The sequence below is a fragment of the Mustela erminea genome, chromosome 11, assembly GCF_009829155.1.
Source record: "Mustela erminea isolate mMusErm1 chromosome 11, mMusErm1.Pri, whole genome shotgun sequence".
Lineage (NCBI taxonomy): Eukaryota > Metazoa > Chordata > Mammalia > Carnivora > Mustelidae > Mustela > Mustela erminea.
In genome coordinates, this window is record NC_045624.1 from 17,874,478 (window position 1) to 17,890,953 (window position 16,476).

Genomic DNA, 16,476 nt, shown 5'->3' on the forward strand with positions numbered 1-16,476 from the left:
TTTACGTGTGGAGGTTAGTTCTGACTTTCAACTGGAAAGACCGACAGCCTATCAGTGGAGAACCCATAAGTCCTCAATGCCCAAATATCCTTCAGCCAGCTGGCATTTTAATTATCCTGGGAAACTATCCTACATATTGCTTATGAATTAAACTAGGAAATGTCATGTTAAATTATTTTAAATCTTTCAGTACTTGCTATGGATTAAATGGTGTTCTCTAAAAATGATGTCGATGACCTACATCCCTTGTACCTCAAAATGTGATCTTATGTAGAAATAAGGCCTCTACAGAGGTAATCAGGTAATGCTGAGGTCATTGGGGTGGCCTTCACCCAGTGTGACAGGAGTCCTTATAGAAGGGGGAAATTTGGATACAAAGGACATCATGGAAGGTAGACTATGTGAAGAAGACAGAGTGTCATGCGAAGGTAGAGATTAGACTGATGAATCTACACACCAAAGGCTGCCAAAGATGGCCAGCAAACCACCCAGGGAGAGGCCTCCAAGAGTCTCCCTCACAGCCCTCAGAAGGAAACCCTGCCAGTTCTGTCAAACCACTCAGGATATGGTAGTTTTTTACAGCAGTCCTAAGAAACTAATACAGCATTCAATTTAAGGATTCAATGACTCTACTTCATTAGCAATTTTTTTCCCCACAATTTCCAGCATTTTCCACTGTTTATTTAGGTGAGTGGTTCATTACATTGGGCCAGTATTCCATCCGATTTCTTAAAATACCTATTGCAACTTGTAAATTTATCCTCTTAAATGCTCAGTTTCTACTTCTGCTGTGTTCCTTTTGCTCTTCTGGTATCTGAGGATCTTGGTTAGGGATTTACCTGTAGCTCTGAGGGGGATTCGTGAAACCCTGGCCTTCTTGGGCTCCTCGGGCCAGCTGGGTGACTGAGCCTCGTTCCCAGGGTGGGGAGGGGGGTGGATATTTGACATGATCTCTCTCCCAGGCCCAACATCTTCAGATCCAGGAGAGGCAGACTCGTAACACTTCCCTGGGTCAAGTCTGATGTTTAAGTAAGGTCAAAAATTTTAAAAGTGATTACAAGAGAGAGGGAGAAAGTGGAAGATAAATCTTTCCCATTATTCTAACCCCCTAGGGATCTGGCACGGTTCAATCTATGACTTCAGGACTGTTTCCGTGGGGATGAGCAGAGGCTGTACGCAATTCCTGTCTGCCCTTCACTTAGTGAGGTGAAAATGAGAGCTCCCAGCGAGGCTTGAGTCTGAGGGCCTTTTGCCCTTTTGTGATGAGGAAAGTGTTCACTACTTAGCCAATACCAGAATACCGCTGTCCTGCTAGTCCTCTCTTAGATGCCCTAATTTGCCCAACTTCCGGAAACCTGCAAACTTTAAAACAGAAGTAATGGCCAGGTTTGCTGCATTCGAATCTAGGAAGTCTGTATACTCACTCTATGGGCTGACCTGTGTCTGCTCCAAAAGTATATGAAGTTCTAACCCCCAGTACCTCAGGATGTAACCTTATTTGGAAATAATACTTTTACAGACACATCAAGTTAAGGTGAGGTCATTAGGGTGAGCCCTAATCTGTCTAGCCTTCTCATAAAAAAGGGGACGTTTGGACACAGAGACACACACAGAGGGAAGATGATGTGGAGAGAACTACGGAGAATGTTGCATGAAGTCATGGAAGCACTGGGTCTATGTTGCCACGAAACAAGAAATGTCTGGGGTTACCAGAATCTGGAAGAGGCAAGGAAAGATTCTCCCACTACGGGATTCAGAGGGAACATGTTCCTGGAGATACCTTAACTTCAGACTGCTAGCCTTCAGAATTGTGACAATTAGTTACTGTTGTGCAAAGCCCCCCAGTCTGTGGTACTTTGTCATGGCAGCCCCAGGACTGTGTTTTTGTGCTTATCCAGAAGCTATCTGAGATTCATCCCTCTGGCACCAAGTTCATGTTGATAATGACCACTGTCAATCACCCCCCAACCCCAAAACTTTCCTGAACACTTAACTAAGTGCCAGGCACTGTGCTAACCATTTCATAAACGGTTTCCTCTTTTTGTACGTGAATAAAACTGAAAAACTCAGCAAGATTAAGTAATTCTGGGCACCTGGGTGGCTCAGTGGGTTAAGCCGCTGCCTTCGGCTTGGGTCATGATCTCAGGGTCCTGGGATCGAGTCCCGCATCGGGTTCTCTGCTCAGCAGGGAGCCTGCTTCCTCCTCTCTCTCTCTGCCTGCCTCTCTGCCTACTTGTGATCTCTCTCTGTCAAATAAATAAATAAAATCTTTAAAAAAAAAATCTTAAAAAAAAAAAAGATTAAGTAATTCTCTCAAGGGCACACAGTTAATAAGAAGACGCGATGAGAACTGGAATCCAAGTTTATCTGGATTGTGAAGTCAATATTCTTTGTTTATACTTGTGAGGGTCACTTAAAGACTGCTGGCATTCGAATCTCTGGCCAACAGATCCCTACATCTTACTACATCCTCCTTTATAATGTGTCCAGTTTGTGCCAAGTCGGAAAAGTAGTAATTCAGTATTTTGCCCCCAAAGTCCGCTTTTAGCAAGTTTCCTTTAACTTCAGAGTTATCCAAAGTATAGCAGTACGGGTTATCTTTTTTTTTTTTTTTTTTTTAAAGATTTATTTACTTATTTGAGAGACAGAGAGTGAGAGCACGCATGCACCTGGGGGAGAGGCAGAGAGCAAGAACCTTCGAACAGACCCCTCACTGAGCACAGACCCCAAGGTGGGGCTTGGTTTCACCACCCATGAGATCACGACCTGAGCCAAACCAAGCGTCGGATGCTTAACCAACTGAGCCACCCAGGTGCCCCTGGGTTATCATCTTTAGGTAGTTAGTAAATGGAACAACTAAAATCTGAGATGAAGATTTCCTCTGATTCTTCTGGTGTAGATGGATGTTTTAGTGCATACAAGTCAATCATAAACCGAATTCAGCTGCCTTTTGCCCCAGCATCAGTAGTTCTGTTGACGTAAGATATGAAGTCACCTGTCTTCCGGGGGCTTTAGGAAGGGGGTGCTCAGAAGGAACATGTTTGCATAGCTGGTTCTTTTACTTTTCACTACACCTGCAAGGAAGATATTATATAGTCTTTTTTTTTTTTTTTTTTTTTTAAACAGATGAAAAAACTTAGACATAGTGAAACTAAGTGACCTTCCCAAGGTCACACACTTAGTAATGAGTAAAGTCTAAACACAGATATGGGAGTCAGGATATCTGGCTCTTAATTTCTCATCTGTCAAGAATGTGCCCACTTTGTACTGTGACAGCTGTGCCTGCCCAAGAGCAGGTGTGCTGAGACCCTTTTCCTAACCAGCAGCAACGCTTCCCTCCAGAAAGGTTACCTGCAAGATGGCAGAGGTGAGCAAAAGGTTCCTCTTTACTTTTTTATTATTTTAAAAAATATTTATTTGCATTAAGAGAGAGAGTTCAAGTAGGCAGAGCAAGAGGGAAAAGAAGCAGCAGCCTCCCCGCTGAGCAGGGAGCCGATATGGGACTCTGTCCCAGGACTCTGGGATCATGATCTGAGCCAAAGGCAGCCGCTTCACTGCCTTAGTCACCCAGGCACCCCAACAGGTTCCTCTTTAAAGCCATCCCTTCTTCTCCAAAGGTTCAGTATGCTTCAGCGCCCCTAGGCATCACCTGTTCACTATAATGTTGTGTGAATACAGTCTTTTTCAATTCAGTGCTTAAGCATACCACACAAATGTATTACATAGCTATGGAGAGTATCTATGCAGAAGCTATAAAGGTCATGGTATCAGCTTAAAGCTAGCTTTAAAGAGTTGCTTAAATTTTACGCCCTTTATATATTTTTTTCTCTGGAATACACAGGGTAGTTATGAGCTATGGCTTATTGCTGAACTGTGTAAAGAACGTTTTCACTCTTTAGAGAATAAGAGTGTCACATCTATTTCCCTCTCTTTGGAGTGAACGTAGTCCTTATTATATTACTATTTGATTTGTCCTCTGTTATGTACAAGGTGAAAGAGATGGTATTTTGGAGAACTGAATTCTAGCAAAGGTGAGTGTAGAGATTCCTTGTAAGGATCAGAAAGTAGTCATGGAGAGATAAAGAAAAGATATGGAGAGCTAATGGGACGGGCTGAGCTAGCATGGAAGGGGCAACTAACACAGAAAATATCAGACTAGAGTAAGAGGCTTTAAATAGGAACATCACAACCTAACAGATGCATTCTCATCAATGTCTGTGTGACATGAGGTTTACAATAAAGTTATAAAGAAAAAGGGAAAGATCAATGAGAAAAGTGCCATATTTCCTCTAGGAGTTTACATTTTTAAACCCTTCTTAACAAAATTATCTCCTTTGCTGGTTACTTTTGTTTAATGTCTATTGTTTTCAGTTAAAAAAAAAAGTAGCCTTATAAACAGAAAAAATTAGTGTTTCTAAATCCAGCAGGTTGGAGGAGATCCTATCAGGCAAAGCACACAAATGGGCTCATGAGTCAGAAGCCCACTGACCACCAGCTGCTTCCTTGGTTGTGTAACTTTTTCTGGTTAAAGAAATGGCAGAGGACGGAGGATGACCCAGCTGAGCTCCTAAATACAAACCTAGTTACAACATCACAAACAAACGCCGCTCGGAGATTTTCATTTATGAAATTGCATAATATTATAGCCCATGCAAGGATCTTTTTCCAAGTCTATAAAAGAAACAAATGGTCCCTCCAAGTTGTTCCTCTGATATTAAATTTTAATTGGGAAAAACAAGGCTATTCAACAATAACTTGCATTTGTTTTGTTCTTAATATTTTCCATATACTTTAATTCACGTCACTGTAGTGGATGACCTTGCCATCCTGCAAGTCACACACGGCAAGCATGACTATCTCCATTTTATAGCTGCGTGGCGGCAACTTGCAGCAGCTTCCTTGGGATCACAGTGCTGGTCACCGGGGGAGCCAGACCAGAATCCAGACCATCTGATTCCCCTCTGAGAAGCCCCTCCTTGTGCTGACTCCTGCTACAGGAGCCAGGTGGTCACTAGGCTGGCAGAGCTTCCTAAGCTGCCCCGAAGGCAGCCAGCCGTCCCAAGACCACGTGATAGGTTCAGTGGTTTTTGAACTCAGTTTGTGACTCATTTGCAGCTTCTGAAATCTATTTAATGTGTCACGAACAGCATTTTTAAAGGAAATTAAAAAGAACAGAAAATATTAGAGGGCAAGAAACTCAGTCAGTATCTTGAAAAGATATGTGCACTCCCATGTTCACTGAAGCATTATGCATAATAGCCAAGGTATGGAAATAATCCAAGTGTCTGCTGATGGAGGAATGGACAAAAGAAAATGTGATTATTTATATATATATAAGTATATATATATACACACACATACACACACGTATATGTATATGTACATATGTATATATGTGATTATTTATATATGTATATATACACACGTATATGTATATACATGTACGTGTACATGTATATACATATACGTGTGTGTATATATATGTATTCAATATATATATTGAATATAATATTCAACCATATATATGGTTGAATATTATTTGGCCTTAAAAAGGAAGAAAATCTTGCCCTTTCCAACAACACGGATGAACCTGGAAGGCATTATGCTAAGTGACACAAACCAGACAGAGGAAAACAAATATTGTATTGAGAGAAAAAACAGGTCAAACTAGAATAGTGGCTGCCAGGGGTTGGAGGGTGGGCGAAACAGGGAGAGGCTGTTAAAAGGGTGCACACTTTCAGTTAGAAAGGTCTGGGATCTAACGTGTAACACGGTGACTATAGTGGATAATACTGTATTGTAGAACTGAAATTTGCTGAGAGAGTAAAACTTAAGTGTTGTCACACAAAAAAAAACAAAAAAAACCGAAGGAAAAAATAAAGGTAAGTATGGGAGGTGATGCACATGTTAATTCACTTGATGGGGTTAATCTTTCACAATGTATATGTCTATCAAATCCAATCACCACACTCAATGCTTGAAAGATATTTTAATTTTATCTACCAATTATACCCCAATAAAGCTGAAAACAAGAGAAAGGGCAATACAACTTAAAAAACAGAGAAATATAGGGTTGCCTGGGTGGCTAATTGGTTAAGCATCTGACTCAGGTTGTGATCTCCAAGTCCTAGGACTGAGCCCCACCTCGGGCTCCACACTCAGTGTGGAGTCTGCCTGAGTTTCTCTCTCTCCCTCTGCCTCTCCCCTCGCTCACACACTCTCTCTCAAATCAATCAATCAATCTTAAAAAAAAGAAAGAAATATCCAAGGGGACTGTACATAGTAAGAGTGCACACTGCTTTGTCAACTATTTGTTTCCAATACATTTATGTGTTTGTATATACATATGATACCGAGTCACAAAATGAACTTAAGTTTATTGTACTTCAGTTGTTTTAAGTAGTAGTTAAAAGAAACTTGTATTTCTTGCAGACGGTCAGAGGAAAAAAGGAAAGAGGAAAACACTAACGTAGCTAAGGCTGATGAGGCAGTCAGCTGCTCTGCGGGCAGCCACAGCCAGGAGCTGACTGGGGAGTGCGTGAGTCGTGCAGGGCAGGAGGGTTGAGGAAAGATTCCTACAGCCCCACATTGGGTGAGAGGTTAAAAGACTAGATCGTCGTGAAGCCAGAACCTGTGTTTTGTCCTTTTTTATGTTCTTAGTGCTTAGTCCAGCACCAGCAACTGGCAGAGAAAACCTTCAATGAATATTTGTTGAATGAATGCATGGAAATGAGTAAGGTTTACAGAGTTTTAAAGGCTCCTCTTAAAAATTCAATTAGGCTTGGAAATGAATCCAAGCAGTCCTGCATTTATGAAAAGCTTGTTTCCAAACCTTAATTTGCAAATTGGTTTTTGGAACTTCAAACATCATTATACATGGCAGTTGGGAACTCAGGCCAGCCCACAACCACCTTTTTAAGCCTGAGATGTATCTGAAACAAATACTGAGAAGCAAGGCCGCCTTTCCTTGGGAAAAACGCATCCTCACCATTTCAGCTGGGAATGCCAGGAGCAAATGAGCCTCCAGATGGTAGAGGAGCACCTCCCCTGACCCCATTCCTCTGACCCCAGCTAGAGCTGCCTCTGCAAAGCCATTTTTGATGGGCTGGGAGGCACATGAGAAGCGGCATAAACTGAGACTCATTTCCTATATAACTTCCTTTTTTTTTTTTTTGATCCCATGGTTTTAAACTTTATATGCTCTTCCACATTTGTTACAAAACGTGACACAAGAACAAAACTTTTTTATCGTCAGGATCTATAAAAGCGTATTTCTTTATGAGAAACATAACTCTTAATGGACTAAAGCATGAATATTTATAAGAAATGTGCAATTCTGCCTTAAGGAGACTTCATGAGGGCTTCGGGGAGATGAGAAAAGTAGCGATGAAAATATTAGACTGCAAGTGACAGTATCTCACCAGGAATAGATTACACAGCACCTTGAAGTCTAAAGAACTGAGAGGCCGTTCACACCTGCCCTGAAGATAACACGGCTCTGTGCAGGGCTTGGCATTCAGGAATTTTAATGTGGCTCATAAAAAAAAAATAAAATACTGCCAATCTTGCTCTGTAGGCAATGAAACTCAGATAAATTATCTGGTGCAAATATCAAGGAATTTAGAAACCATTCTGTTGGGCACCTGTTTAGGCCTTTAACCTAATACTTCTCCCAAAGCAAAAAGTGCAGAAATTTCCTGTGTTCAGAGGAATCAAATGGAAAGTGTGAACTTGGATAAACTGAGTTTGGTTTACTCAATAATAGGACATTTAAAGATTTTTTTTTCTTCCCACCAGCACAGTGCTGGAAATTGAAGATTCAAAGATTCAAAAAAGTTCCGGTCCACAAGTGAACTGCTATGTACTGGGAAGCTATGTATTGGGAACTGCTATGTATTGGGAAGGACAGGCGCGCTCGCCCCAAATGTAGTCCAAAGCTAATCATAGAAGGTTGGACATAACTTACTCGCATAGAGAGAAAACAGAACTGAGGAAGGTTTGTGAAGGAAGGTTTGACTGGGGCTTTGAAGGACAGGACGGAAGTAGGCAGAAGCAGGTGAGGTAGACCTCATGCCCACCTCACTCTCATCGCTTCTCTACCCCACCTCACCCTACCCCTCCAAAACTTCTCTGGAATCCCACATTTTCATGGACTAGTTCAGGAACCCCTAATCTTGTTTAAGGCCTTTATTCCAGATGAGGGGGCTGAGGTACACAGAGTGTTCCCGTGTAGGGACCAGAGTGAGCCAAGGCATGGAGGTGGTCTGCCCACCATGTATTTGGGGAAGAGTGAGTGGTCTGACTCAGCTGCAGCAGGGGCAGGTCAAAACGGCAAGGGATACTGAGGCAGACTGTAGAGAACTTCATTTGTTTTTAAGATTAATTTGACAGAGAGATAGAGAGCACAAGTAGGCAAAGCAGCAGGCAGAGGGGAGAAGCAGGCTCTCGGCTGAGCAGAGAGCCCCACACAGGGCTCGATCCCAGGATTCAGGGATCATGACCTGAGCCGAAGGCAGACAATTAACCAACGGGAGCCACCCAGGGGCCCCAGATTGTGGAGAACTTTGAATGTCACATTAAGGAGAAGGGGTTCCATCCTCAAAGTGGGCAGAGGCGGCGGCTGAGGATGGAATCAGAAAGGGGACCAAGACTGAGGGCAGGATGGGAGGAGAGGCAATTATAATCGTCCATGTGAGAGGCAAGAACTCGAAATTCAGGAAATGGAGTGAGTGAAGAGGGGAGAGAGATGGAGAAAGTAAACTGACAGAACCACAGGCAGGATGGAGTGGGGCAAGTCAGAACCTGGGGGTTGAGAGAGAAACACAGGACATTTGGGCATGTGTGGACACACGGATGGGGCTCTCTCCCAGCATTCCGAGCTCTTTTTGTGGCCAGCTGTGCAACACTGGGCAAACCTTTCCCTACTGTGTGCATCACTTTCCTTATCGGAAATAAAGGAATTAAACAAGACCAGCAGTTTCTGCACTGTTCATGGAGATCTAGGATTTCAAGGAAGTTTTAGTGGAGTGGGCAGAGTCGGGGGAAGTGGAAAAAAGATGGGGAGTAGAGCGGAGGTAAGCAGTGGGGCATGATGTGGGAGTGTCGTAGGAGTGAGGAGCTCTAGATCTACACCCACCCATTCAACCAGAACATCTCCTTTATGTAACAGAAGTCCTTGTAACATTAGAGTTGCTAAGAAAAACAAAACAAAAAAACCAAAACAACTAGTTTGATAACCATTGGCCTACACAGATAACCTCTAAAACCCCTTGGAGCGCTCATACTTGAGTGAGTGATCACACTTACAGAAAGGGGTGATCCAAGAGATCTGCTCATGTGGTGGAGGTAGGTCCCGTTTTTAGGACCCCACTGAGTCCCTCTGTTTATCTGATTAACTGTTGCACAAATGCTAGAACAACTGGAACAACAATTGTCATGCTGAATCGGTGCCAAAACTCTCAAAAATGGGAAAGATTTACTGAAAGGCCATTTGGTATTCTCACTCTTGTGCGGTACCTTTTCCCAAGACCCAGTCAGTTTTCCAAACCTCATAAACACCAACATGAAAAGGGCTCTTGCCTGCGACTACAAAGACATTCGCTTCGTTACCGACAGTTGTCTGGCTTTGGGTAAGTTGAGTTACCCTCTGGGTTTCACCTCCTTGTCTACAGAATGAGAACATCGCAGCGAACAATCCTAGAGGCCCCATGTAGCTTTAACATTCCAGGGTTTCATGATCCTAAACCTTGGAGCCTGTTATCTGAACAATTCCCTGATCAATTGCATGTGCTCTCAATCTTCTTCGGTCACAGTCAGATGGTCAGTATATTAAGGGCTTTGGGCTGTTGACTTTAAGGATTGGGCAATGTGTGCTTTAGCCAAAATCTCTGACTCCTGCAAATGGATCATTCTGAGCAAAGGGCTCAGGTCTAAATTAACAGCAGATCTTTAGAAACACAATACTTTGTGGCCCAGTATTTGCAGTAGAGAAATCCCGTACCTAAGCATTATAAACCCTTGCAAATGGTCTACAAACCACCATAAAAAATGGCAAAGAGGAAAACCAATCAGAACAACTATAAAGTTTAGACCAGAAAGTTTCAGACAGGTCTGAAATTTACATACTGCCTGCCTGCCTTGGCCTCCTGATTTCTCCTCTCCCCTCCCACTCCCACAATTAAATTTTTTCCTTTCCTTTCTTTTTTTTTCTTTCTTCTTTTTAAAAACAATTCCCTTATTTAAAAAAAAAAAAAAAAGAGCAAGAAAGAAAGAAAGAAAAGTTTAAAGCGAAGAGGTAAAGCGAGCACTCACTGGGAGAGGGCGGCCAGGCTGCGTCTTCCCTGCAATCCCGATCCCCCGAGCATGTCCGCAGCTGGAAGGGTTGGAGGGTTATTGGAGGTGCTGAGACCCTCCCGGCGGTTAGGACGTGGGCCGGGCCCCCGGAGGTGCCATGTTTTCTGTGGCTGAAATGCAGGGTGCAGGATGCTCCCGTGTTCTCCCTTTGTGTTAACACTTTGGTCTGTCCCTGTGACGAAAGTCTGGGCTTGTCCTCTGCCAAATCTACTCCTCCCCACCCTTTCCCTCCGCATAGGATCATCAGAGAGCTGATTGTTATTTTTTACTGTAATCTCTCTAATAGAGGCCCATCCTGTTTAGACTGCAAAGGGCACAGATTGCTTGGAGATTTCCAGACTATTAATACTAGGTAGTAGGGGCCAGGAGTCTCAGTAGCTTTCATGATGAAGACCTTATATAATTAATTACAAATAATTACAGCGAGGGAGAGAACTAGTCAAAGGAAAGTACACCAATCCATGTGCGCAGCCTTTTGGAAAATGGTTGATCATGGGATCACTTGCAGGCACAATCCAACCAAGGAGAGATCAGCAGAAATCAGCCCACCAATAAGTTCGCAGGGGTGCAGTTTTCAGGCCCTCAATCTGAGCTCTGTTCTCAATTAACATGGGTGTAGGTGCTTTCCAAAGTAAACATTTCCCACTGAGAAATCAAATCTGAGAAACTCCTCTTATCCCTTTTATCCAAGGAAAGATGGATGCAGGATATAAAAATGTAAACCCAGGGCAAAGGGGAGAAGAGAGACCGCCCTGTCAGTGAACTGCCGGATCATACAGGGTGTTTGGTGCTCACGGCCCTCGATAGACTGAGGGCAACAGCCTGCCTGGGAACATGTTGCAACAGCCGGGCCTGGTCTGTACCCAGAGCGTGCTGGTATGGTGATCTCATCAGCCACGCCAGGCAAGACAGCCTGGTCAGCAACAGTTTGGGAGGCAACCAACTCCTCACCGCTGAGGAGGGGGTGGTGTTGATTCGATCTGGAGACGACTCTCTGACTGGGTTTGAGTGATGAAGGCCCTTCTTCATCTCCAAGCTGCAATGGTCAGACTGGTGCTGGGGAACGCGGGTACTTATGGGGCGGGCTCTCTGTCAAATAAGCAGAGCAACTCGGATCTCCACAACACAAGATGATTCTTCCGGTAAAGAGCCAGCGGGAGAAGCAATCAGCTGCCCACACTGAGAGCCCCTTTACAGAGTGAAAAACAGCTTGGAGATGTTTCTTGTCACAAACAAGGGCTCAGAAGCCCAGAGCACGTGAACAGGTCGCCCAGTGCCCGTGGAGCAGAGCTGTAGCCGCAGCTCTTGTGCTTGATTTAAAGAAGTTTAATTCGGTTAGATTTGATACTTTTGTCATTTCAAGTCCCTAAAAGATTTGGGGTGTCTTCCTGCTTAAATACTATGCTCTCATCAAGTCATGGTTTCTAGAGCAAATACAGTTTAGCGAATTTCTAAGTTAATTATCCCCATGTATCATGATATGTACACATTTAAAGATCTCTTTGCCGTATGTTGATATATATGTATGTCTCAACGTATATTGACTACTAAAGTGCATGAGCCCCTCATGAAAACAGAGCTATGTCTGCCCTCACACGAGAGGCCTCAGTAGAATACTGACTTGGCCTGAGTTGCTTGTTCCAGAGCTGAGACAGACACGTGTACTGAGGCATGCTGCTATTCCTCTTACTACCAAAGTTTGCCCATTCAATTTTTTTCCCTTCAAAAAGTTCAGCGACTTGCTGTGGCAGGCAGAATCACACTCCTCCCAAAGACATCCATGTCCTAATCTCCAGAAGTTATGAATAGGTACGTGGCAAAAAGGGACTCGGCCCAGATGTAATTAAGTTACAGGCACTGAGATGGAGATGATCCTGGATGTTCCAGATGTGTCCAGTCTAATCACCTGGTCTTTAACGTCAGACAGCCGTCTGGCTGTGGTCAGGGAGAGATGCGATTACAGAGGAATGGTCAGGGAAATGCACGTTGCTGCCGATGAAGATGGAGGAAGGGGGCCAAGGTCGAGGCCAGCCTCTAGAAGCTGGAAAGGCAAGGAAATGGATTCTGCCCTGGAGCCTCCAGAAGAATGCAGCCCTGCCCATGCCTTGCTTTTAGCCCAGGGCGACCTGTGTTGGACTTTGAACCTCTAGGGGGGGTAATCAGTTTGTGCTGTTTGAAGCCACCAAGTCTGTGGTTGGTTGCTGTAGCAGTGATAGCAAACTAATATATTTGATTACAGGACTCATTTGCCCTTGGGAATTCGTTTCAATGCCTGATTTCCCCCCACTTCCCAATACACTCCAATTTTAAGGTAGCAAGCAGAGTTTTGGTATATTTGAAATAAGCTCATAAAACAGTAGCTTAGAAGAAAAGTGATTCTTCCAGGCCAATCTTATCTCTCTCTCTTTCTTACAACACACACATACACATACACACCCTTACCTTCCAAGGCAGAGAGCAAGAATTTAGTAATCTTCCACTGATATGCTGGTATTCATATACTAAAGGCATGCTAATGGCAAGCTATACAAAGGCTATTCACCAAGCTCTTTTCCTAGCTGTAAAGATAAGAAGAGGGAAATCATGCACATTCTTTGCTGGCTCCTTGTTATTAATGGAATGCATCTGGGAAGTAGCTGTCTGTCTTCAGTTTGCGGTAGTAAAAGGAGCAGGTGTCATGACTCATGCTACTTAGTAGGGTACTGACATGGTGATAGTGAAGCGAGAAGTGAGTTTTGGACCTGGGTCAGACACCAGTGGGGAAACAGGAAGAACACAAAGGCCCATGAAAGGGAGACTGGATGCATTTGAGAGGCGGGGAGAGAAGTGAACCATGAGCTCAGAGCAGGGCTGGCATCCACAACTTCCAAGTAGCCCTCTGGTGTCTGGCTAGATAGGGCTAGAGAGGAGAGAGGAGGGAAATTAGGGAGACATAGCAAAGATTCATTTGTGCACAGTGTTATGTTCCTGCAGAGACCAGCAGGCATCCATGCTTTCACCCTATAGCACAGACAGGGTGCTCAGCATCCAGCTTCCAGAACTGGAGTTTCTGAAAACTGGATTAATCCGCTGGTACTGCGAACCACTGAGGCAGTCATCCATCCTTCAGCAAGAGCGTGGGGAATCACACGTCGGACATTTCAGGACTCTTACTAGGGAAAATGGAAGTCTGGGCCAGTCTCAAATTACTCAGAGCATCCTTCATTTCTGGATACTATATTTAATTTTTTATCAAAGAGAGCCTGTGCTGAGAAGATCTGGAGGAGGTCAGTGAGATAGAAGGAACAGCTCCCACCACAGGGTGGTCCTTTATTAATAAAATATGATTTAAAAAAATAACTTCATGGAGGTAGGAGACTGGACCACATGATCTGTTCCAGACTTTACAGTCTGAAATGGTTGTTTGAGAACAGCTTCTACCTTGGAACAATTCCCTAGGGAAAAGAGAGGTATGTGGGAAGCGCCTGTGTACTGGCCTAATGCACTTTAGAGACACACGCGCGCACACACACACACACACACACACACAGCCACTTACTTCCTTCAGAAACTCAAACCCCAAAGACATCTACTCACTTGAAAGGCAACAGTTCAATAATGTAAAGGGAGTTTTTAAAAAGCCTCCTGAACAATATTTTCTTACAGAGAAATTCATAGACTCTATATCCTTAGAATGAGGGCATTTGCAACATTTTACCCAGACAGCTACTCATCAAGGGGTGGATAGGAATGGAATGAAAGGGGTTAACTACCTCTCTGCAGGCAGACCCTCTTTCCTACTTTCCTTGAGCCCCTTTTCATCTTCCCTCCACAGCTCAAGGCCTCTCTACCCCCATAACACTGAGCTTGTGCACTTGAACGATACTGCTTTGTATTGCCTGGTGATCGTGCATTTTAATGTACCCTCCTAAGAAAGCTTGACATGAAATACTCCTCCCTTTATCCAGGTCCCACTGCAGAAATTACAGATGCCTCTTCTCTCTTTCTTCTGCTTTCTCCCTTCCAGTAGTGCCTTTTCCTTGCCTCTCCTGCCCCATTGTGTCTTGGCTGATGTCTTCCTAGTTCCGGCTGGGTCTTCCTGTAGGGGTCTGTGGTGTGTTGGCTGCGGCTGGAGGAACAAACGGATTGCTATGGAAAAGTCACCGTTTACCCCTCACCCTACTCTTTCTGTGCAACAACCTGTCCTTCACTAGTATCCTTGTGGCCTTGGCTGACACAATTCTCTGAACTACTCCTTGTGAGATCTGTCCATAGGCCTGCAACAGGTCTTGGGCACTACCCTCTCTTATCTCCCTTACGATGGTGGCGATGTAGTTTGTCCCAACTGGTACCCCCTTACCCCTCCTCACGTGATACCATTTGAATACATACTACGAGCCGATCACCTAGGTACCTGCTGTAGGGGATCCAAAGATGAGAAGGTCGCCCCAAAGGAAGGCAAGATATGCATACAAAAATTGTAATACAAGATAGGAAGTGAACCGTACTCTGCAAGCAGCAGGGCTGAAGAACTTGTGCTTCAAAGACGACATCCCGCGATCAAGGCCCCCGTGTTTAATCGCCCTTATGCTCAATTTATTCTGTTACTGAACTACACTTCCTGTTGCTGAAATATCTCTATCAGGGCCACAGGTATTAAATCATCCTGTAGCCTCGTCTTTTCTAGGCTAGATGCCAGTGCCTATTTTCCATTCTTTTAATATCAGCCTGAAATACAACAACTCTTCAAGCAGGAAACCAAAATTGGACATAATAAAGGTCTGACCAAGGCTGAATGTGCCTGGATGAAGGCCCAGCGCTGCCTGCCATGTTCCTGTTAACACATCTTAATGTCATTTTCGCATTGATAACAGCATCTCTTACAGAGATCACTCATTCATTTCTGTGCTAAATCCAGGACTTTTTTTTTTTTTTTCCCTCTCCTTCCTCTCTAGATCTGTCACTTCATCAGTCTACTTCCAGCATTTACTGTGAAGCTAGTTTTGTTGTTGTTATTTGCCCCTCACAGAGAAAGCTCCAGACTGTTTTCAGAGGCCCATCTTTCAACTCTTTCAGGATATTGTTTTGTATTTTTTTGGTCAAAGGTCTCGGGAACTGAGGAACACAAAACCTGATTTCAAAAAGGGAGGAAAAGATCTTTCAAAGGGCACATCCCTGAATTTCAAAAGCTAGGAAGTCTATTGATTTGAGGCAACACTGAGTTCAAGGTTCTAGGTTGAACTAACAGTATACTGATGTATTTCTTGCTCCACTTGCTAGGCTGTGAGCTCCTAGAGCAGGGGTACTGTGTCCCAGCCATCTTTCTGACCCTTCCATTGTTCCAGTTAGCACAGTGCCTGGCAGAGAGCAGGCCTTCTATATGTGCTGCATAAAAGATTTAGTGCATGTGGCTTCATAATGAGCAAATCATTACTTTGACCAAGTGGATTTATTTTGTTTGTAATTGAGTCAAAATGGAAGGTGAGTGATGGGAATGGTGGCCTGGCCTCAAGTTTTATTGTGCCCACCAATGGAATTGACTGGAATTGAGATGCATCTGGGTGTGACTGAGTAATAATGACATGGGTAGAGGGTGGGGGGCAATTTGCATGGGGGTCTGGATAGTTGTTGGCTCTCACATGCCTTGGAATTGGCCCCTCAGCCCCCAGCCCCAACTGCCACATATCTGTGCCCTGAGGAAAAGCAGAGTGCAGAGAAGCTGAAGCTGTTTCCACAACGTGTTTGCTGAGTCTAGGCCAACCTTTGGTGCCTGAATGACAAAGAGTAGCAGAGCAGAGGACAGAGTTACCAGTCCTATATCTGTCCAGAGCACAACATGGTTCTGAAATTCTAGAGGGCTGAAGGGAATGTGGGGCCACTTTGGTAGCTTGAAAGTCTAGAGGCACAAGGATACCGGATGGTGCCTTTGACACAGAGGCCCAGGGTCTCAGGGTGGGCAACGGGGCTGAGGCAGTGGAGGCACCTCTGAAATGACTTGGTGGCAGAGCAGGGGCCGGGGCCTCACGGGGATAGGGGCCTAGCAGCAAGGAGCCATGGGAGGCTGCATGTGGCACATGATCTTGTGTGAGACAGACTTCCAGAAACAATCAGAGAGGACCTTTTCTTTTTTTCTTTTTTTAAATT

The 16,476-nt window shown here is 44.2% G+C and overlaps 1 protein-coding gene across 7 annotated transcripts in view; it reads right to left on the reverse strand.

Moving 5' to 3' along the window:
- The window catches only part of CALD1 (caldesmon 1), a 120,394-nt gene that overhangs the window by 62,421 nt on the left and 41,497 nt on the right, over positions 1 to 16,476 (reverse strand). For 2 of the 7 annotated variants that reach the window (XM_032305843.1, XM_032305842.1), the window contains exon 1: positions 10,312 to 10,604. The exons of 3 other annotated variants lie outside the window; for them this stretch is intronic. In XM_032305843.1, the coding sequence (XP_032161734.1) occupies positions 10,312 to 10,589 (278 nt within the window). In that variant the 5' untranslated portion in view covers positions 10,590 to 10,604. Of the gene's footprint in view, positions 1 to 10,311; positions 10,605 to 16,476 lie in introns of those variants that run through there. 2 more of the 7 variants (XM_032305848.1, XM_032305847.1) reach the window with 2 other exon arrangements.